At 37.7% G+C, this 24351-nt stretch overlaps 2 protein-coding genes and 1 long non-coding RNA gene across 3 annotated transcripts; all 3 read left to right on the top strand.

The window, feature by feature from the left end:
- Positions 1–596: 596 nt before the first annotated feature.
- Positions 597–3508, top strand: LOC112177754 (pentatricopeptide repeat-containing protein At2g33680). The gene has a single exon (XM_024316017.2). It carries the CDS (start codon positions 941–943, stop codon positions 3056–3058), a length of 2118 nt encoding a protein of 705 aa, XP_024171785.1. The 5' UTR covers positions 597–940; the 3' UTR covers positions 3059–3508.
- Positions 3509–8969: 5461 nt separating this feature from the next.
- LOC112202246 (loganic acid O-methyltransferase) lies at positions 8970–10850 on the top strand. The gene is made up of 3 exons (XM_024343197.2): positions 8970–9161; positions 9382–10038; positions 10465–10850. Exons 1-3 carry the CDS (start codon positions 9069–9071, stop codon positions 10804–10806), a joined length of 1092 nt encoding a protein of 363 aa, XP_024198965.2. The 5' UTR covers positions 8970–9068; the 3' UTR covers positions 10807–10850.
- A 5513-nt stretch (positions 10851–16363) lies between these two features.
- LOC112189782 lies at positions 16364–17442 on the top strand. Its single transcript, XR_002932087.2, has 2 exons — positions 16364–16504; positions 17395–17442. It is a non-coding gene; the product is annotated as an uncharacterized LOC112189782 (long non-coding RNA).
- Positions 17443–24351: the final 6909 nt, after the last annotated feature.

The raw sequence follows: 24351 nt of genomic DNA, 5'->3' as shown, positions 1-24351 counted from the left end.
GTAGCCATTGATCAAAAGTAGTGATGTGACTTTTGTCAATTTTGAGGCCTAGTGGAGAAGCAAACCAAACCAGGTCGACCCAAGGGCAGAGTAGTAGAACATGCTAAAAAAGTTTATACATTAGATCCACATAAGGGGCATATAGGATTAGTGACCAATTTTCTCCGAAAAAAGATTATGCATTGTGGCCTTGTGGGAGCTGCACCATTTAAGACTAACCAAAGGAAGAATTTTATTTTAGGGGGAGTGTCTACCTTCTATAAAACTTTCCAAACTTCTTGACAATTATATGAGAGGTGCCAGTTGTGGGATGATAAACTGCTGTATGAATTTGCCCTTCCCCATCTCCAATAGGAATAGATAAAATCTTGCTAATAACCTCGCAAGGTTGGATGAGATGTATAATGTAATTCTATCAAGTGCCCATGTGTGAGTATCCCAGTCAATCAGCATAACAGGAGCTCTATCCAGAGGAACCTCACTGGTTTCTAGAGTACCATGATTAGGGGGCAGCCAAATATCTTTCCAAATATTCAAAAACAAAAACAAAAGTTGGGCAGCTAGTGTTATACATATTTTTTAGGTCATTTCAAATTTTAAAGACAAGAGAAGAGGGTTTACCCTATTTCTGACAAACTTACCGTGCATTTCTTTTAATTTGGTGTGAAATTATTGGATTCACCGTTTTTCTTTTACCAAATTACTCTCTAACTGGTAATTTATTTGCTTCATCCTCTCTTCTCAGCTCTCACACACCGACCCCAACTTCACCAAATTCTAGTTATTCTGAACATTGCACCGACCCCAACTTCACCAACATTAGAATTCTAAGCTTGTTATTCTGAACATTGCTAATTCATGCTCAGAAACAAAGACCCAACACGTGAAAAAGGCCGAACAAGAACTTAATGTCTAACAAATCCCACTCTTGGTTTGTTTTATGAATCTTTCATCCCTTCCTTTTCACTTCCGATCCTTAATCACAACCCTCATCCACTACAGTCGTCAAAAACACCTCCAAAACGGCAAAGCTGTCCACGCCCACATCATCAAAACCGGGTCCTCTTCTTCCGTCTATGTCGCCAACAGCCTCGTCAACCTCTACGTCAAATGTGGAGACTTACCCACAGCCAAGCTTGTGTTCGAGGCCACTCCCAACAAGGACGTGGTCTCATGGAACAATGTCATCAATGCCTACTCTCACCAAGGCTCCTCCTCACTTGTTATGGACCTTTTTCGACGCATGAGGGAAGACAACACCAACCCAAATGCCCACACTTTCGCTGGAGTCTTCACTGCTGCTTCCCATGAAGCGTCTGGCGTTTTCGGTGGGCAGAAGATTCATGCTCTTGCGATCAAAGCAGCGAGCTTTTTCGACGTGTTTGTTGGGAGTTCTTTACTTAATATGTACTGTAAAATGGGTCTTGTGGGGGATGCACGTAAGGTGTTTGATAGAATGCCTGAGAGGAATTCGGTTTCGTGGGCTACTATGATTTCGGGGTATGCAATGCAACGCCTGGCTGGAGATGCGTTAGAGCTTTTCGGGTTGATGCGTAGAAGTGAGGAGAATGAGGGAGAGAATGAGTTTGTTTTGACTAGTGTTGTGAGTGCCTTGGCTGTTCCTGAGTTTGTTGATACGGGGAAGCAAATTCACTGTCATGCGGTGAAAAATGGGCTGATGACTTTTGTTTCTGTTGGGAATGCGGTTGTTACAATGTATGCGAAATGTGGAAATTTGGACGATGCGCTTCGAACTTTTGAATTGTGTGGTGATAAGAATTCCATCACATGGTCTGCGATGATATGTGGTTTTGCACAGAGTGGGGATTCCCAGAAGGCTTTGAACTTGCTTCGAGACATGCATTTTGCAGGGATAATGCCGAGCCAGTACACATTTGTTGGGGTCATCAATGCTTGTGGTGACATTGGTGCTCTTAAAGAAGGACAACAAGGTCATGGTTATTTATTGAAGATGGGATTCGAATTGCAGGTATATATAATGTCAGCTTTGGTTGACATGTATGCCAAATGTGGTAGAGTTTGTGATGCTCGTAATGGGTTTGATTATTTAAAAGAACCTGATGTTGTTCTTTGGACTTCTATGATTGGAGGGTATGTACAAAATGGGGAGTATGAAGCTGCTTTGGGTTTGTACTGCAGAATGCACAAGGAGGGAATCACGCCCAATAAACTTACTATGGCCAGTGTCTTAAAAGCATGCTCGAGCTTAAGTTCTTTTGAACAAGGAAAGCAAATCCATGCCCGTACAATCAAGTATGGATTCAGTCTTGAAGTTCCAATTGGAAGTGCTCTTTCTACCATGTATGCAAAGTGTGGGAATTTGGAAGATGGGAATCTTGTATTTAGGAGGATGCCGGTGAGGGATGTAGTAGCTTGGAATGGAATAATCTCTGGCCTTTCGCAAAATGGTCGAGGGACAGAAGCTTTAGAGCTCTTTGAGGAGATGCGAATGGGGGACACAAAGCCGGATTACGTCACATTTGTAAATGTCCTCTCTGCTTGCAGCCATATGGGATTCGTTGAGAGAGGATGGATTTATTTCAAGATGATGTATAATGAATTTGGCATAGCCCCAAGGGTGGAGCATTATGCTTGCATGGTTGATGTCATGAGCCGCGCTGGGAGGTTAGATGAAGCCAAAGACTTCATAGAATCAGCAACTATCGATCATGGCATTTGTTTATGGCGTATTTTATTAAGTGCTTGTCGGAACTACCGGAATTATGAATTAGGAGCTTATGCTGGAGAGAAACTTATTGAGTTAGGAACACCAGAATCATCTACGTATGTGTTGTTGTCAAGCATATATACTTCCTTGGGCAGGCGGGAAGATGTAGAGCGGGTAAGGAGGATGATGAATCTTAGAGGGGTGAGTAAGGAGCCTGGGTGTAGCTGGATTGAGTTGAAGAGTCAGGTTCATGTGTTTGTTGTTCATGATGAGATGCATCCGCATATTGAAAATATATATGCTGAGATCCGAAGGTTAAAAAAGCATATGAAGGATGAAGGTTACCAACCTTCTAGTATCACCTTTTGAAGTTCATGACAACTCATCAGCAGGTTCATATGTGGAGGTTCCATTGTTTCTCCAGGAACTCATGCATTATTTCTTTCCCCAACAATTCAAATTTTTGAGAGAAAAGAGTACCCATTTCTTTTCTTCTGTTTGGCTTAAAACTCATGAAAAACACAATTAGATCAATTTACAAGGAATATCATTATATGTTTTGAACTTGTTGCTATTTATGTTGTTTGATGGAGTTGGCTGGTGTTATCGTTGTTTGTTGTCGCTTGCTTTGTCTTTCCTTGGATACTGCTCTGTACATTCTCTTTTGTTCCTTTTCTCAAATCTCTACATCCTTTCTTTGTCTTGATAAATTCTATTTCTTATCAATAAAAATGTGTCCATTTTATCTAATATGTGTAATTACTGCACACCCAAATGACAAATTATTTATTTCTTTGGTTTTCTTAACAACTGGAGTCTTGCTCTTCTTTGATTCTATGCATCTTCTCTCATAAAAAAAAAGGGTAAAATAAAATAAAATAAACTCCCCTATATGAGTTTTGTATTATTCATAAATATAGAATAAACTTTATCAGTTTGTTAGTTTTTTCTCTAAATTTTTGTTACTTAGACTTTTATTTCTTTCCCTTCTTTTTTTTTTGGCCTTTCCAGTTGTACGATAGGAACTTCAAAGTGGGATGTACCTGAAGGTTCCAATTTCATTCTTTCATTCTTGTAGTATCAAACTGATTGTAGCTGATAGTACTCTTACTCTTCTGTTATTTCCATTATTGTTATTTTTTTGAGGTCAGATCATTTCTGCTACCATTGTTTTTAGAATATCACTTTTTCGGTTTTCATACTGTTTAGTTAAAATTATCAAGTTCATTTCATTGTCTGAGACTTGGATTGGCTTGAGAATAAAGTGGAATGTAAAAAACGGAAGAACCTATTTCTAGGGTCGGAAAGGATTAAAAGACATTTTATCCTGTATAAAGTATCTACCAATATATCGTCTATCTATGATTTTGGTACATTGAACTTGTGTTGTTATGGTCCAGAAGTGTTGGTTCTGTTTCTGTTCCAACTGTGGAGTGTATTGCTCTTAGAGATGGCCTTCAAGCTGCCGTTAGATTCAACCTGTCTAATATTCTCATTGGAGGTGATTCGGCCCTCGTTATCCACTGTATTCTTGGTCATTGTGAAGTCCTTTAGCGTCTGCTTTCTCTTGTTCGGGATGTCAAGATGCTAATGGCTGAGCTTGGCCTTAGTACGTGTTCAGTGTTCTCATCGTAGCTGATGCTTTGGCGTCATTGGGTCACAAGCTGCCTCATCCTAGAGTGTGGTTTAACCGTGTCCCGCTTGAAGTAGTTGCTGCCTTTAATTTGGTCTTTTAGGCTTGGCCTTAGTACGGGTTCTCATACGTCAGGAAAGCTAATTTCGTAGCTGATGCTTTGGCGTCATTGGGTCACTAACTGCCTTATCCTACAGTGTGGTTTAACCGTGTCCCGCTTGAAGCAGTTGTTGCCTTTAATTTTGATCTTTTAGGTTCTGGTTGCCCTAAAGGCTTCTCGTTGTAATCAATTTTTTTTCTGGAAAAAAAAAAAAAAAACATTTGTGTTGTTATGGGACTAACAAAATTATAGAGACTTTTAATGCATGGAAATTGTGAATGCCTTTCAATCGTAGAGATTTGTTTGAAATTGTGTATGTTGGGTCCATCCCAGATAAGGAAGTGAAGATGGGAAACATTATCTAAACTGCATTTGGATATATGAATACCAAATAAACCAATTTAGAAGTATGGTAATATATTACTAAAACCAGAAACTAAGTAATCACTTAGTTTGAAATTAATGAAAAGCATCGATGGCTAATTTACAAGTGAAAGTTTATTTTGTAGTGAGGGAAAAAGAAATAAAACTAAGCTTCAAAGCGTGTCAGACGTTTCCTCGTTGAATGGAGATAGTCTGTCTAAATCAACAAATACCACCTCTCAACTTAGCAGTTCTGTCAAGGTAACAATTTAAAAATACGAAGAAAATTACATATAGGTAGCGAAGAGAGAGAACATGAAGAATGAAATTATGTGTTAATATACACATTGTAGCTTGTAATATGGAATATCCATAAATTGTCCCGAATTCATTTAATATATTTATATGCCTAGTAGTGAACCTATCACAACTTTTAACGGTTCAACGGTTCATGAATATTATTTTTCTACAATAAGTTATGCCCGATTTAGTACAACAAAATCAGGCTGTTCGAGAATCTGGCACTTTGACAGAGATCCATGTTTTGAAGCCCAAATTCCTGTTAGATGCCCAAAAACAAGTATTGACTGAATATCTTAGAGATATATGACACATTTTTAACAGGTGAAAATTATTAAAAGTCTTAGAGGAGAAGCTATTCAAATCCTAAAAAAAAAAAAGTGCTAATCTACTAACCTAAGCAATAAAAAGAAGACGTCTAGACTAGTACGCTCGTTCTGCCGGACAATTGCAATTGCATCCTCCAATTGAAACTTTAATTCGTGGTATTGCACTAGGAAGCATTTTCGAGAATATTGCAATTCTTATTCGTGTGTCAAAGAAAGGTCGGTCACACTACCGCCGGTTACCTTGATAGAAGGTTACTCTTTATTCGACTCATATTTGTGTGTGGAAGTATGGTTGACCACACTATTTGTACCGTTTTACATAGCTCGGGATCTACCCGGTGCCTCATCAAATGCTTTTTAGCATATCCTATATTCTCTTTATGTTTGATTTCAGATGCCTTGTTGCATCTAGTATTATTTTTACTATTTGTTATTATGATGTAGTTTCTACATTTTTCAGTTGTAATCTTTCTTATTATTATTATTATTATTATTAAAGTGGTTGACTATTACTGTAAAAAAAAAAAAAAAACGTATAACCTAGAAGGCAACAACAATGAGTGAGAATGACTAACGAACATGAGACAATTGATACTAATAATTTTCAATCTTATTACAATCTTCTCAAGTTCTAAGGTTCCAAAACCTAGAGCAAGAAAATTAATCGAATTTTCTAATTTTTATGATTTTCCTTGAGTTTTCTTTTTTTTATGATTTTTCCAACAAAATCATAAAAAATAGAAAACTTGATGAAGTTACGAGCGGTTGCTTGTACAATGTCCTAGAGATCATCCTCCGTTTTATTTTGGGAACTTGTAGTGGATGATTTTAGGACCTTTTGGAATCAAAAGCTCCTAAACTTCATCAAGTTTTCTAATTTTTATGATTTTTTGAGTTTTTAACTATGGAAAATCATAAAAAATAAAAAAAAAACTCGATGAATTTACGAGCGGTTACTTGTACAAAGTCCTAAATATCATCTTCTACAAGTACCCAAAATTTTGTCTGGGAAATTTTCAATAAAAATTAGTGTTGACATGGTCACTTGGCAAGTCATGCTTCCTGTTAGCCTCGCTAGGCATGTCCACCTAGTGACCTTGTCAACACCAATTTTTATTGAAAATTTCGAACACAAAGTTTCTGGGCTTGTTTAGGATGAGTTTTAGGACATTATATAAGCAAAACCTCACCTCGTAAATTCATTGAGTTTTCTATTTTTTATGATTTTTCAAAGTTGAAATTTTTTATTGAAAATGGTGCCTCCATTTTATTTTGGGGACTTGTAGAGGAAGGTTTTTAGGACGTTTTGAAATCAAAAGCTCATAAGTTTATCAAGTTTTCTATTTTTCATGATTTTGTTTTTTTTAAATTTCAACTATAGAAAATCATAATAAATATAAAACTCGATGAATTTACTAGCGGTTGCTTGTACAATGTCCTAAAAATCATCCTCTACAAGGCCTAGAGATTTTGTACAGGAAATTTTCAATAAAATTTGGTGTTGACATACTGGGCAGAATAAAATATTAGTATTAATAAATAAAACCGAGCGTAGGGCTAAGCCTCTCAGCTAGGCTAGGTTCCAAATTAAAGCCCTTTCGGAGGAGAAAAAAGAAAAAAGGTCTTTGGGCATGTCATGCTTCCAGTTAGCCTCTCGCTAGGGTTATGTCCAAGAATGTTGAACCTTGTCGACTCCATTCTTTATTGAAAATGTGCCTCAGTTTTATATATTTTGGAGACTTGTAAAGGATAATTTTTAGGAAGTTTTGGAATCAAAAACACGTAAATTCATCGAGTTTTCTATTTTTTATGATTTATTCTGTTTTTAGAACACAGATCACCAAGCTTCCTGCACCAAAATCCAAGCAATCCAAAACAAACTCCACACCAAAAATCTCACTCAATGCAAGTTTTATATGAGAAGTTTTTCCCATATAAGAACCCTACGTAGATAAATTCATCATTAACGGTTTAACCTCATCTCTGTCATTTCAAATCCAGAGGATGTTGTGAACTCAAAAAAGAAAAATAAATAAATAAATAAATTTGTCCAAAAGGAATAGATCGAAAATATGCAGCTATAAACATTATAAATCAATTCCCCAAATGTGCACATAATCAGATTATTTGAGCTCGCGGTTTCAGTTGTTAATATAAAGGAGCCTTGAGTTTTCCGTTGAAGGTGTAATTGTCAAAGAAATAAAATTTTTGCTAGTGAATAGGCTTGAATTTTACATTACTTCTTCTAGTGAGATTCAAATGCCCTATATAATTTCCATTCATTTCAAACAAAATTATTGTACTAAAAAAGTGATTGCACGAAACTATTGTACTAACAAAGTGATCGCACCAAACTATTGTACGCACTTGGCTGTTTAAGCAGCAATTTGGAGATGCAATCTTAGATGAACTATTCGACTTGCATTGCAAGAACCTTGTAGCACAACACTATATCTTTAAGTCAACGGAGGTATTTAACTTTTTTGCTGTGCTTAAACGCCAGGCAAATTGATTTGAACGCATTATTTTGGCATTCATGGAGCTCCAGTTACATTCCCTTTGTTAGTTCTTTTCTTATTACCAAATCATATGTGTTATGTAAACTAGATGAGGAACTATATAATAAGCAGGAGAAGGTACACTCCTAAATCACATGCTTATTATTCCTACCACTTAACACTATGACAGCACATGCATGGATACAAAAGTAAATAAAGAGATGTGGTGTTAAGAAACTTGAGCTGAGCTCTACGACTTGTATTGGGAAAAAATTGAGCATGATGTGCCCAACTTTCTTGCTGTGCTTGGACACAACTTTCTTGTTGTTCTTAGACGTAAGGCATATTGATTTGTGATGGTTTGGTCCCTCCTAGCTGGAGGTGAGAAACCATGCGGTGAATTACCACGTGAATGAAGAAAGCATGATCGAGACACTATTATTTAGTAACCCATTAATTAAAGAAGGCTATACCTACATGGTAGAGCTATAAGACGGAGCAGCATTTGTTGAAAGATGAGAAACAAAGGTATAGCATAAGATGGTGTTAGGAATCTTTGTCATGAATTTCATCAACATGCAATTGATCGATAATGTTAGCAAGCAAACATAGAACGGAAGAAATGGGAAAGTATGACTTTGCTTTTCATTTGTTCACACCTACAACCTGCCATGAACGAAGCAATGGTTTTAGCTAGTGAAGCTTAGTCAGTATATATAACATATAGTGAGATTATTTATTGTATTCTCATTACTATATATATAGCTTCAATTTCTTTGATCTTATCTAAATAAGTGATGTGCAAGATTACTGCATTGTAAAATTGTAAGCCGGGCCACCAATCTGAAAATAAAAACAGTAGTGGCTTTCGTTGATACCAATACAAACAGTAGTTTACATGATTCTTGCACGTCACTACTCAAGTCATTGACCAGCTGTGGTGCTCTGTAGATAATCTAGATTTGATTTAGTATATAAGGAAATAATTTCAAAACCATCTGCTTCAAAGATAGGCCATTTACTTCATGAAACCACGTCAGTGCCTATGACATTTCCTAGACTTTTTCTTTTTTTAATTAATTTCCTAAGACCTTCTTTCTGTTGGTAGTAATATAAATAACAGTGACCAGTAAGAAACACTATGCAGTAGAAAGAGATGGCAGAAGAAATATCCAGTAAAGTTCCTGAAGCACATCCAATGAATGGTGGAGATGGGCCCAACAGCTATGCCAAGAACTCAACTCACCAGGTTTCTTCTATAGTACAAATCTTTCATAATAAGCGAAGTTGGTTAATTTAATATGTTTTTCAGGAGTCATATGTTCGGATAGTGTGTTGATCAATAATGTACTACTGAGATTTCATGTACATAGGAGTCGCGAGAACTTTAAAATAAGGATTTCATGGATACTTTCAGATCAACGTTTGGAATAAATAAGATTACAAAATTCGCATTTCTAATTTTGCAGAGAAGAGTTGTGGATGTTGCTAAAGAGCTTCTAAACAAGGCAATTCTAGAAAAGCTTGACATAGACATCACGCTGTTGTCCAACACCTTTCACATTGCAGATCTGGGCTGCTCTGTTGGTCCAAATACATTTTATTCAGTGGAAAATATACTTGAAGCAGTGCAGTCCAAGTATCAAATCCAGGGGCAGAATTCCCAAATCCCAGAATTTCAAGTTTTCTTTAATGATCATGCTCAAAATGATTTCAACATGCTCTTCAAATCCCTCCCCCAGAACCGGCAATACTTTGCAGTCGGTGTGCCTGGTTCTTTCCACGGCCGGCTATTTCCTAAAGCTTCGATTCACATTGTTCACTCTTCTTATGCCATTCAATGGCTTTCTAGAGTACCAGAAGCGGTAGTGGACAGCAGCAGTTCTGCTTGGAATAAAGGACGAATCCATTATTCAAATTCCACAGATGAAGTAATAAGGGCTCATGAAACTCAATATAGTGAGGACATGGAGTGCTTCCTGCATTCCAGGGCACAAGAGATTATGTATGGAGGACTGATGATACTTATGATTCCAGGCCGCCCCGATGGAACTCCTCACTCCCATTCTCAGGCAAATATGACCTTACAATTTCTCGGATTATGCCTCATGGACATGGCTAGAAAGGTAACTTTTTCTTGACAGTTTATTCTTTTGGACAAGGCTAGAAAGGTAACTAAGCAACAATCCACTGCTCTACGTTTGATACTATATTCCACTGCTCTATTTTTGTTACTATATTCGATCCATTAATTACTTTACGTTTGATATATACTATATAACTAGTTCATTAAAATCCTGTTTTGCAATGTCATATAAATGAATTGAATTCTTGTAAATTAGAATGGAAGACACTTCTTAAATTGAACATTTACATATAGCTTCCCTAGGACGAACTGCTAAAAACAATCAATTGGAGATATTTGTCACATATTTGATTCTATAATTCTTGTTAAATTGGTTTTGTAAGAAAAGAAATAAAAAAAAGGGAAATATATAATTCAATTGCACAGCAGATCCTTATGCTTGCTGTGTATTTTTTTGGTTATGCAGGGAGATGTTAGTGAAGAGAAAGTAGATTCATTTAACATACCTATGTATACCATGTCTCCCCAAGAACTGAAAACTGCTGTAGAACGAAATGGATGTTTTAGTATAGAGATAATGTCAGACTTACCTCATCATCAGTTGGTAGATGACACTATCACCCTATCTCAACTACTTGCCTCTCACCTGAGGGCGGGCATGGAGGGGATCGTCAAGCAGCAATTTGGAGAAGAAATCATAGATGAACTGTTTGACTTGTATCGGAATAAATGTGAAGAGCATGCCTCCATATTTAAGTCAGGGAAGTCATGTAACTTTCTTGTTGTGCTTAGGCGCACTGCAGATTGATTTGGAACATGCTATTGGTGAAGCAATTGTTGAATTTCCCTTTAGCTTCCTTCTTATGCTTGTTTATAACTACACAACAAAGTGACATGTAATAGTACTGCAATAAAACTTTGTGAAGATAAAGTGTCAAATGAGATACGTAACTTACTGTTCAATGAATTTCAAGTTTCCTTTCAATGATACCTCCTGATTCAAAAGTTGGCTAGTTTCCGATGCCCTTTAATCGCGTACATTCCATGCCCTCCAATGCGCTTCTGAGGTTGCAATGGAGGTAACTGATTGGAGTTTCCCTGCAATGAACTTGTCAAGGCATGCACTCAGCTCATATCTGCTAAAGAATACTTGCATGTGGTAAATTTTGCGGTCCATGAAAGAAAGATCGAATAACTTTTACCGAGGACAGGACTCTTGTAATTTCAGGCCCACGAAATAAGAATCCTGTCGTGTAGAGATAAACAAGTAAGTATTGCAATGATCAGCTGGCTATTAGTCTACACAAAAATTTAAATGACAGTCCAATTAAGCTAATGGACATCAATGTTAAACCAACTTACCGACAGTAAATATCGATCATTCCTAATCATTCAAAAGAAAAAGGTGAGCAAAAAGATGACTATAAATTATCTGACACTGCATCACCACCATGGACTTTTCCTTATGTCTGCTACTTCTTATTCTCTTAATTAATCTGCTTTTTCCTTGAATTGGTCAAAGAAAACGGATCGAGCACTTACATTTTGTCTTGCACTAGACACTGCCGCTAAAATCCATCAAACTTGCCACGAGAGCTGCAGCGGAAGGACTCGTCAAAAAGCATTTTGAAGAAGAAATATTGGATGAACTGTTTGAATTTTATAGTAAGAAAGAAAGTTGGAGAGCAACCCATTTTGAGTAAGGAAAGCAATTAGCTAGCTTTCTTTATGTCCTTGAAGCGTATTATGAAATGACAAGTAATGCTACATAAATTTGTAAGCCTAGTAGCCTACTATATATAATAACAAACAGAGGCATAACATGAGAGACAGTACTGCTTGTTAATCAAATTATGTTTGGAATAAACGTAGTTTAATTAAGGATTTACCTGGAGTAAGATATTTCATTGATCGAGGAACCCTATATGTTGTTGAAGTAAAGGATCATCAACCATAATCCCAATAATGAATCATAATGTCCCCTTATTCAGCAAGGCTCTATGAGAGTACACATTACAAAATCAATACATCAAAATTCAGATCTTTACATTATGAATTTATGATATATACTGCATTTATAAGATTTCAAATGAACCATGATGAGCAATATAAGTATTAGGTTAAAAGGAGATATGGTCAGCGATAATTTTTTAGCAGAGTCGCACACTACTTGGTACTTACCCAGTAATATTGCGCTGCAAAAGCAGAGGATACGAAGAAGCAGAGTATTGCGTTTTTATTTTACCCTGCTTTTATACTTGCAATACTACTAATCCTTAGATTGGAAAATAGTGTATAAATATGGACATAGCCTGTGAAACAATAGAATTTGATTTGAGGTTTCAGAAAAGGGTAGTACTACTTACTAGTGGGTTAGGCCTCATCATTTAGCCCTTCGGCTCTAAGCCCGCCCTAGGTCCACCCGGCCCATAGGGCCGAAGCCCTACCCGGTCCTACCCTTTCTCAAATAGGGTAGGGTAAGGGTCATGCAAATGAAGCCTGGCCCTACCCTACGGCCTGCCCCGTTTGAGCCCGTTAGGACCAAGCCCGACCCGGCCCTTTAAGCCCGCTCAATTAAGCCCTAATAATTTTTCATTTTTTCTATTTTTTAAATATGTTTCTCTTTAGTCTATAACATACAAATTATCTTTTTTTTTGTAATTAATTTCCTAAGCTTTATTTTCTTTAATTTTTGTTTCCTTTGGTAAACAACAATTAATTTTAGGAGATATAGAGAGATAGTTAATTGAATATAACCATCTTAACTAATATTTATAAATGCTATAACTTATAAGTTAATTCCAATATACATATATATATATATATATTAAATATGATCAACAAAAAATAATGAGTCTTGTATTACCTATATAACTATTGAGCTACATTTTGAGGTAAAAAATAAAAATAATATATTTCTTTTTGTTAAACAAATTAAGGCCCTTTTAGGACAATTTCGGCCCTATTAGGAAAGCAGACCCGACCAGGCCCAGGACAATTTCGGCCCTATTAGGAAGGCCGGCCCGACCCTGCCCTTTTGGCCCTGGTGGCTCGGGCCTTTCGGGCGGGTAAGGGTTAACATATTTAAGCCCCGGCCGACCCTACCAGGCCCTAAATTTTGTTGACTTTGACTAGGCCCGGGCCGGCCCTAGCCCGGCCCATGATGACCCCTATAGTGGGTTATCTTTGGGTTGACCCGCTTCAATAGAAACTGATCCATATTGTATTATCCTTCAATTAATCGGTTAATTTATCTTTTTTGTAAAAAAAAAAAAAAAAAAAAAAGGGAGAGAGGACGTCACTCCTCTAATATAACCAAACGTAGGTAATTATACAACATGACTTACTAGAAAGAGCCACATCAATATCAAGCCATGCAGGCTACCCTTAGGCAACCTAATGATATCACCATAGTAATATGACCAAGAACCAAACCTGAGACAATGTTAGGGCAGAAAAGAAAAAACCCTAACTTCAACAAAACCGTAGCGAGTGATGACTAAAATATCGAATATTGAGGAGATATCGATAGTCCCAAAAACGAAAATTTCGATGGAAATATAGATATCGATAAATATTCTAGAAAAATGTTGGAAATTTAGATAGAGACCCGGAAATTTTAAATAAGACTTTTGGAAATGTTATTTCATCAATTATCTACTATATTTCAAAAGAAAATGTTGAATAAACACTGTAATATATTGACTTATAGTAATTTAAGATAAATTAGCATATGCTGAATCGTCTGACATTTCATAAAATTTAACTCAATATTCTCAATATTTTTTTATACTAGATGGAAAAGTAGATATGATTAATTCAAATCAACAAAATAGAGTATAGAAACCAAATACTTAGTAATATTAAATAATAGTATACCTAATTTTCAAATTTTGTATTACTGAAATAAGAATATAAGAAGTATATCTATTGTGAAGCATGAAACTACAAAAAATGATTTGTGTGATGAAAATATTCTTGTGTTTAAAGTAATAAAGTTTATTTTTTTTGGGTCAGTCTGAAGTCTAGACTTGGTAAACGAAAGCGGGAGGGGATTCCGAGAAAAAAAAGAGAAAAACTCCGAGTGTGTGGTTCTCTCCCGGCCGAACGCGGACGGCGTTTCGCCGCTGTGTTCTGGCCCGGGAGGGGATTCCGATGGTGACTAGGGGCGGGCCTTCATGGCAGAGGAGCGGTCCAGGGAAGGGGGGGAGGCCTTCGAGCTCGGATGGGGTGGACAGATCTAGATCTAGATCTGGGCTTCCCGATTTGCGGTCGACGGCAGCGGTGGGTTCTGGCGGCACCGTTTCGGCGATCTGGGAGGTGACGGTGGTGCGTTCCAGGGCTGATGGTGGTGGCTCGACCTCGAAGTGGGCTGATCGGTCTCGATCTCCTCTTCTGGGCTCGGGGCGTTTGGCGGTCATGGTGCAGCACTGGGATGTTGGGCTGCTGGGTTCCGGTCGTCGGCGGCGGTCTGTTCTGGCGGAGCTTGGACTTCTGGGTTCTAGTCGACGGAGGCGGTCTGATGCCGGAGCTGGTCGCTGGCTGCTGGCGTGGTGGGCTATTGGGTTGGGTCCTTGGGTGAGATGGTGGTTGGGCCGGGCTCTTGCTGTTGGGCCTTGCTGGTTGTTTTTGTGGTCTAGTCGGTTTATTCATAGTTGGTTGTTTTTGTTTCTGCTTTGTTTAGTTTGTTTGTGTTTTTCACAGGAGTTATGTCCATATTGTAGCTTAGTCGGGGTTGTTGGGCTTGGTGCCTGTTTGTGCACCCTGTGTGCCTGGTCTGCCCTGGTTTGGCGGCGAGTTCCTTGCTTCTGCAAATGGTCACTGCCTTCCAGTGGAGGTAATGTGTCTGCCCTAGGTAGGCGGCGAGTTCCTTGTTTCGTCAAATGGTCGCTGCCTCCTAGTGGTTGGGAGAAACTATGTGTCACTGAATGTGTTTTTCAGGGGCATCATAATGGGAAAGCTGTGCGTATGATATTCATGCTTTGCTGTAGTCGGGTTACAGATCAAGTAATCTTTCCGTTGTGTCACCGCTGCTTTATAGCAGTTAAAGTGAATAGATTCGCCAATAGTGCGATCTTCGCTAGTTGGTGCATTGTTGAGTACATGTATTTAGTAGAGACTCAGGATAATATGTCAGGAGGTTCTCTAGTTATCTATTGTAATCAGGGGTTCAGGCCAAATGTCCCCCCCTTGTATTCGACAGTTTCTTCAATTTAAGCCACCCAGGCTTGAGGACTGTGCACCGCCCTTTCACCAAAAAAAAAAAAAAAGTAATAAAGTTTAGGGATAAATTCTGTTTAGTCCCTATACATTGTCTCTCTCATCGTTTCAGTCCCTGACATTCTAATTTAATCTAAAAACTCCTTGATCTTTCAATTTCCCTCCAATAGGTCATTTCCGCGGGAAATTAGGAATTGGCCTTAGGTGAAATGTCCAATATACCCCTATGTTATTTCTTTTTCCTTTTTTCTTTTTAATTTCTTTTTTCTTTTTTTTCTTTTTTTTCTTTTTTTTCTTAGGGAAATGATGGAAAAGGTCACATTAGAGTGTGAAATGATAAAAAAGTCACTTAGTTTCCCACTTGATAAAAAGGTCCATTATAAATTGTTAACAATATTAATTTAGTCCTTATTAATAATGAAGTGATGTTAAACAAGGTCAGTTTGTCATATTTTCGTTTCCCATTTTACCCTTAGTTAATGTATACCCGATTTTTGTTTCAATTTCAAAACCAAATCAGTTTTCTCTCTCCCTACGCTACTCCCCTTCAGCACTCTCCGCCTCTCCATCGACCCACTCGCCGTCTCTGAAGTCGATGTCGTTTTGCACCGATCTTTATCCGGCTGGAGCTGAGTCACCGGTGACCACTGGACCTCCATCTACGACTGGAAAGCTACCTAGAGACGAAATGGAAGGCGACGACAATCATGAAGACGGTTGGAGCTGTGGCCGAGATTCGGTGCTCGAGACTCGATCTGTGCCTACAGCTTCTTCTTTCTCATCGCGGATTTCGTTCTCATTTCCCGCTCCCAAAACCCTAACCCGAACGCTGCGTTGGCTTTTCCAGTGTCGGTGAGTCCTCTCAATTTTCAATTTCAGACATATTTTTCCTTTAATTTCTTGAACCATTTTTATGCATTCCACTAGTTAATTTTGTTTCTGTTGCTGTTTCTTTTGTTTCGATGCTAATTGTTGATATTTTGTGTTCGTTTTCATGGATTTGGGAGCAAATGGTGGAGTGGAGGCCAAAGATTGCATCAAGATCAAGGATATGGTATTCAAGGCCTCGGAAGCCTACAAAAACTGCAAGCCGTGTTTGAGGCTGTGTGGCGACCACTGGAATGGGAACTGTTCGGACTCTGATATGTCGGCAAAGTGAGTTTGTGATGTGAACTAAATTAATTTGTATACTGATGCATTTGATTGCAGGATATTCATGGAAATGATGTAAAGCTAAGTGAGAACAGCGGCAAGGTTCTTCTGATTGTGAATGTTGCTTCAAAATGGTAATTAACTTGCTCTATTTTGTGGATGATTTTCTTAGATATTTTCGTCTTTCTTCCATGTAGATCATTACCGGTTTCATCTTTGTTTAAATTCAGTGTTGACAAATTGGAGTTAAATTGGTACAAGTGTTGAAATCTATGACACAAATCTTGCGTCTCAAACACTTTTGTGGATCTGATGTCCCGGGTGTTTGGCGAGTCTACCCCATAGTTTTGACATGTAGTTTTGCAATACAAGGAAGAGATTGGGTACTTGCAAAAGTCTGATCTTAGCGATGATATGTATGCTTACTAAGATTTTCGTAGTTTTAAAGTACTTCATGGATGTGTATTAAAAATGTCTTTGGAAACGCCTGGCATTTCTTTCTATAGCTTGTTTTCTTTTGGTAGAAATGATAGTGTTTAACTTGTTTACAAAATTTAGGTAGTGAGAATGTTAAAAAAAGACCTATAGAGTAACTAAGTTCCTTCTAAAGATTGTGGTACATGTCTTCTAGTTGTAGTACATGAGTTCCTTCTCATGAAGTCACAGTGACCTTCCCCTAGTAGGTAAAAAATTTCATCTGGCATTTTATATTTATAGAAAAAGTTCAGTTGGAAATGATCTTTACAAAAGTGTAGGAAGTGATGGTATCTCAAAGTCATCACAAAAGAAAAAATAATCAATCTGAGATCATATGTTCGTCCTGCAAGCTTCAAAGGATTCAAGTGGTAACTGTACATGTTTTTTATGCGAAGATGATGAACTATACATTGTAGATGTTGCTACTCAATCTAAGTGTTCAACCTGTAATGAAACTCTATACCTATGTTCTTATCATATTGTGCTAGAACTCTATGAGCTCTATTGTTTCTTTGTTCTTAATTTTTTTTTAATTGAACTTTTGCAGTGGTTTAACATAATCCAACTACAAGGAATTGAATATTTTGTATGAAAAGTACAAAAACAAAGGCCTGTGACTACTTGCAGAAATCTCATACATTATTTAATTCATGTGTTTCATTCTTATCCGTGAAGCTTTGGTTTTCTTTTTCTGGCAGGTTTTGAGATCCTGGCATTTCCTTGCAACCAGTTTGCAGGACAAGACGTTTCCTGGAATGAGGAGATTCAGGAAGTTGCATGTACGAAGTTGAAAGCTGAATTTCCAATCTTTGACAAGGTAATCTTTACAATTGAACAAGAATTAAGCCAGGAAAGAAAAGCTCTCGGCAATGAAATTGCTGAAGAAGGTTGGCCTCCACTGTTTGAATCAATTCTATTATCGTGCTTCTTCGTAATTGTGCATTTCATAAAATTGTTTGAGAAATTGATGTTTAGTACATTCTACTCAAAACTGAAAATTGAAAGATGATTGCACTCGGATACAGTATTTTAGTACTAGATAGTAAATTGAAGTGGAAGAACATAAAGTCACTAGCTTCATTAATAGGATCTGAAGTCTGAACCTGCTACCATCCTCTTCATCTATTGGACTGCTGCTGGAAATTGGATGGAGATGCAGCTCAAAGGTTCAAATAGCTTGGATTTTATTTGCTATTTGCTTGTGATTGGTGCAACTGTGATATCTGATATTTTGTTGGTTAAAAATTTGCAGCACACACATGTTGTTTGCTTACAGAAAATTGTGATACAGGATATTTTTGTTGTATCCTCTATATTTCTGTGTCCTTATGCATCGCTAAAATTCTGTAATTTCTAGGATTGGTATAATAGCAGCTGGTATGAATTACCACTTAGCAGATTGACAGCTCTTCAAGTAGAGTATGTTTTTAATCTCATGTGTGAATCACCACTTTTTAGTTGTGTTAATGCTTTTATTCGTATCACATACATTAGTTTTCCATCATGTAAACCATTACAGGTTGTTGCTCGTTGATGATTACATAATTTAGTTGTTTATACATTTCTCTTAGGGGTCTTGACCACTTACCCAATTTTAGCCCAAAAATTGCCCACTTACTCCACCAAGAGTTTTTTGACCTCATTTACCCAATCTAACCTATAGTGACAGTTTTGCCCCCTATTAAACTCTATCCTCTCAGACTCTCTCACACACTCTCTCTCTCTGCCGCGCTCCACCTCTGGCTTCGCTCTCTCTCTCTCTCTCTCTCTCTCTCTATCTCTCTCTGCCATGGTTGCTCCGGCAGCTTCGGGCCACCACCTCCATCAAGTCTCCACCGCCATCAGAGAAGATAGGAGCACTGCATCCGGATTCGACCTCAACCTCCGAGCGCCGCCGTCACCCGAACCGTACTCTCTCTCCCCCAGACTCTCTCTCTCTCTCTGCCATGGCTGCTCCGGCGCTCCACCTTCGGATTCGGGCTAACAACTCAATCGATCCGGCGGAATCTGGGCCATCTAGTCTCTGTTTCTCGATCCGGATCTTGGCCGGGTCTTAACTGGGGAACCCAAGGCGACGAAGACGTACGGTGGTTGAGGTTGAGGTCGGTGGTCCGGTCCCATCAACCTTGTTTCGCCAACTCTTCCCATCTCGTCGAAGACGATGATGATCCGACCAATCCTGCACCGGCCTCACACTCGGTGGGTGCCCATAGCAATTTCTGGGTGCCTATATCACTTTTTTTTTTTTTTGTATACTGTGAGCTCCGAGAATGGGAAAGGAAAAAAAAAGTGAACGTGTACAATTGAACATATAAATTTATCAATTGTGTCTTTAGTGTATTCATTTTGGTTCACTTGAGGGCAATAATATGATTATTGGAGGGAAATAATATGAGTATTGGGGGGCAGTAATATGGTTACTGGGGGGGCAATAATATGATTACTGGGGGGCAATAATATGATCAATTGTGCCTGTAGTGTATTCATTTTGGTTTTGAGAGTTTATACAATTCACTGGAGGGCAATAATATGATTATTGGGAGGCAATAATATGAGTATTGGGGGGAAATAATATGATTACTGGGGGGCAATAATAGCCGGATTCCGGTCATCGGTCGCCGGATTTCGGTTACCGGTTCCCGGAATCCGGTCAACGGTCGCCGGAATCAGGTCACCGGTCGCTGGAATCCAGTCACCGTTTGCCGGAATCCGGTCACTGGTCGCCGGAGACCGCGTCGGCCACTGGTCGCCGGAGCACAGCAAGGTGGAGGATGACTTCTCTCTCTAAGTGAGAAAGAAGGAGAGGGCAAAAAAGTCTCAAAAAAAAAGAAAAAAGAATTAATTGGGTAAAGGGGAAATAATCTCTTAGAGTGTTTTGGGTAAATGGGGTTAAAAAACAGTTGGTGGAGCAAGTGGGCAATTTTTAGCCTAAAATCGGGTAAATGATCATTTCCCCTTTCTCTTATTTGTAGCTCTTGAGAAGTTGCTGAAGGAGGATTTTGCTAGTAGATTTGCTACTGGAAATAAAGTGTATATGGTCTCTCCTAAAATTCTCTCCTATATACATATCCCTTTAGCTTCACTCCTACCTAAGTCTCTTTGGTTTAACCAATATGAACTGACAAAACTTGTTTTAACCTAAGACATTGTGAGATGACATCAGTTAGTTGCAATAGTTCGATATCTATGTGAATGAGCCATTTTGAAATTGGTTTTTCTGAAGAACTAGAAGAGACTTGATTGTTGTTTTTTCTTTTTCCCCAACCATTTGAGCTCTTTAAAGCAAATCTGATCAATTAGATGTTTCTAATTGCAGACTGACATGTTCTTAGCACCATAGATTGCTATAGCTACAGCAAGGTTCAATATAAACATGGTAAACTCTATTCCATTTCTATATTCGATCTTTTCCTTGGTCTTTAATTTGCTTTTTGACTTTAGAGCACCAATAGTTTCCTCCTGATCATTTTATTTTGAGAATTGAGAGCTTTGCATTCTCTATAAATTCTATGAAATAACTTCAGGGTTAAACTGAAATAGTAAATTTTGTAGCTCTTTATTAATATCTTATTCAATATTGTTCAGTTCCAACTTCGATGAGGAAACAAGAGGCATCCATAAGTGTTGAAATTTATCATAAAGATCCAAAGTGAAGCTATTTTCTTATGAAACAAGACGTATTTGAAGTGGAATGTGCAGTGAATGTTTGAGGCAATCCACCTCAGTGGCTTTACACTACCACATATAAAGCAAGCTTGCATATTTTAATCCTATGTAATTTAGGTTCATTTTATTTGTATTGGTTTTGCTATAAGCTTCATTTGTGATTGCTTCCACAACATTTGTTTGTATACTAGCTCAACTTTTTATATAAGTGAAAGTTCTCTCATGAAATTGCAACAAGCAAAGAAGTAGACAGACTTGTTATCTTTTTATTTATAAAATTTTAGGGTGACATTGGAACAATAGAGAATTGATTTCTTTTTTATTTAAAAAAATTGACTTTACGGCTTGCAAAGCATGCCTTAAACCAAATTTTACTATGCACAAGAGATCTATTTTATGTCACTGTTATACACATGTCACTAAGTTGACCAGGGATTGACAGTGACATGGTTAGTTACTTTGCCAATAACTTGAGGTTAACAGTGACTTGGCCATGGATTGAAAGTGACATGGTCAGTGACATGACCAATAACTTGACCATGGATTGATTGTGACATGGTCAGTGACATGTTCATGACTGTGACATGGCCAGTAACTTGACTGGTGACCTGAGGTTAACAATGACTTAGCTTGTGACCTCATTAACTAGAGCCTTGGTCATGGATTGACAGTGACATGGCCAGTGACAGTGACATGGCCATGGTTGACAGTGACATGACTGTGACATGACCACTAACTAAGTAACTGACCATGTCACTAACCAAGTAACTGTCAGTAGTTCGAGGAGGGATTCGGTCACTGACCATGTCACTAACCAAGTAACTGTTAGTAGCCAAGTCACTGTTAATCACATGTCACTAACTAAGTAACTGACCATGTCACTAACCAAGTAACTGTCAGTAGCCAAGTCACAAGTTGATAGCCAAGTCACTGTTAATCACATGTCACTAACTAAGTAACTGACCATGTCACTGACTATGTCACTAACCAAGTAACTGTCAGTAGCCTGGTTAGTGACATGGCCAGTGACATGTTCATAACAGAGACATGAGGTTAACAGTTACCTGGTCAGTGACATGGAAATAACAGTGACTTGGCCAGTAACATGGCAAATGACATGTAATTGACAATGACTTGGTTAATGACTTGGCTATCGACTTATGATCAACATTGAATATGACCAGTGACATGTTCATAACAGAAGGTCTATAAAAATAATGTTTCATTAAGGAAAACTAAACATTCCAATGATGACACCATAAAAAGATAAAAAAAGTTATTTGATTTGGTAAGCTAGAGTTTACAATAAGCATAGATCAAGTGGACTAATTGAATAAGCATAATAAATAAACAAAAAACAATAGCAAAGATCATAGCTTTTCCAATGCTCCACTTAGCATCCAGCAAAACACATAAGCAAAATTCACAAATTGTTCCAAAAAAAAAAACATTTTAATTTTCATGTGATCAACAATCACATGCAGATCATAAACAATCAAGATCAATCGAAAACACAAAAATGAAGTAAGGCTACAAGTACTATCAGATTATTACAAATTCATCTTCAACAAATTATTATGCATTCATCTTTAGCATACATTTTCTATGTCATGAATGGGGTGTAACTAGACAAACGAGATTGGGTACTGTTACATGCGAAGCAAAACAAGGCCGGTGTCATCTCATGTAGCATATTAGGGCAGATAATCTGTTGAAGCATGGTTCATAGTTTACTCGCATCAATCCAATATTCAGCAAGGTTCCATCATTGGTTCTTCACTTCTTCAGTGAAGCATGTCCAGTGTTACCTAAATGCTTATGTAATTGATTCCTGCAGCAGAAAAACCATCCACATCCAACTAATTAACATTACCAGAAAACTAGAACTATAATTATGATAAGAACAAATGAACCAAACAAATTGCTACAAAGTGAACCAAACTTGCTGCTATGCTAGTTAGACTATCCAAAATTTCAAGCATGGATAGTGCAAATGATGTTCAAAACATCAAATTCGAAATCAAATAAGCAGATGGACGAAGAAACAGAACTTCATATTCTTAGCAACAAATTCAAATAACCATAATTTTCCTTTTTTGTTTTACATGTAAAACTACTAAACTAGTAAAATCCACCAAGCCCAACAACCACTAATAGAACTGTAATACTAAGAACAAAATGTGAAAAAGAACTTGGTGAACAAAGAAACAAAGTTCACACTTATTTGGAATGATTCACAAACCTTTCGACCTTGGCATCATTCAAATTCAGTCCAACCATAGCCTTACCCAATCCACAGCTCACATCAGCAAGTATATTCGGGTCATTGTAATGGGTCACAGCCTGCACAATTGCCCTGCCCCGCTTCAATGGAATGTCAATGCAATATAATCTATTAAATATCACATTCCAACTATGAAAAAGGCACGAAAGATCAAATAACATAATTATAAAAATTTCAAATCAGCAACAGTACAGTTCACTAGTTCATTACTTCAAGAAACTAGAAACTTTGAAATGTTCTTTATGAGTTTTCATGCCAAAGCCAATGAGTCTACAAGAAAAAAAAAAAAAAACTTAGAAATTGATCGAGTTTGGATTAAGATTTTGAAGAGATTGAGAGAGTTGGAGCCTTGGAGAGATTGGAATCGAAAAGCCAATGGATCTGCATGAGACATTTTTTATGAGATAGGAGTTAGTTTCTTTATCTTCATATTACTTAAATATCTTAGCCTTTACGTTCTGAATCTGCAATATGAAGATGATCCTAATTGGTGATCAAGAGCTAATGCAAGTTCAAAAGGCAACAATTGAAAAAGCTTTTGGAACAATATTCTTATAGATGGAAAAAGGCAACAAACCAATCGTTCACAGGGTTTGAAAGAACCACATACATATTTTCACATTTGAATTCAAGCTTCAAACTCGGATTCATAGAAAAAGGCAACACACCAACTGTTCATAGAAAAAGATAACAAACCAATCAACTTCGAATTCCAAGCATATTCAATGAAGTTCATAGAATTCAAGCTCGGATTGAAAACAAAATAGATATTCAACTCCAAAATGATCAAATTCAAAGCTCAATAAGGGGAGAATCAACTTCCATTTCATTTAGAGAAATCGAGCGAGTAAGAATCAAAAATCAAAATCGCTTAAGCTATACGAGATTGAAATTTACCAATCGACGAGGCCGACTTGATCTTCGTAAAGCGAAAGAGTGAGATTTGTGAGAGATAACACATAAACAATAACAATCAAGCAAAGGACAGTGCCGAAGGGGCTTTCATCAAATTTCAACAATCAAAGCAACACAGATAGTCAAATTCAAAGCTAAACCATCAAAATTGAGAGAGCAAAAATCAGAAAGAGCCTTACATGTGCTTCGAACATGGTTGCGAATCGAACTGATGGACGATCGGCCGGATTATGACCTCAGCAAAGTACCGGATTCCACACAATCAACAAAATGGTCTCCGGCAAGTACTTGGTGAGCGGAGGGATGATCTTGCATAAGAGAGCGACATTCCTCTGTGGCAAGTTGAGCCTGGACTCGTTGTAGCCCCAACGGTGACAGTGTAGAGGTCAGAGACATACTGGGAGCCATTGGAGAGAGAGATATATATTTTGGTATGGATAAGGGTTCAAATGGGCTTGGACATCACGAGAGAGAGAGAGAGATGCTAGTGGCAGTTTTTGTAATTAAGTTTAACTCCAGTGATAGGTTGTAAAGAGGTGACTTAAATTATCATGGGAACAATTGTGTTAACTGTATTATAATAAGGCACTTCAAAATGACCTCTTTTATCATTAGCCCTTTTTAATTTCTTTTTTTTTC

The sequence above is a fragment of the Rosa chinensis genome, chromosome 1 (assembly GCF_002994745.2).
Source record: "Rosa chinensis cultivar Old Blush chromosome 1, RchiOBHm-V2, whole genome shotgun sequence".
Lineage (NCBI taxonomy): Eukaryota > Viridiplantae > Streptophyta > Magnoliopsida > Rosales > Rosaceae > Rosa > Rosa chinensis.
The sequence above is the reverse complement of the archived record's forward strand: the minus strand, read 5'-3'. Positions and strand labels throughout refer to the sequence as shown.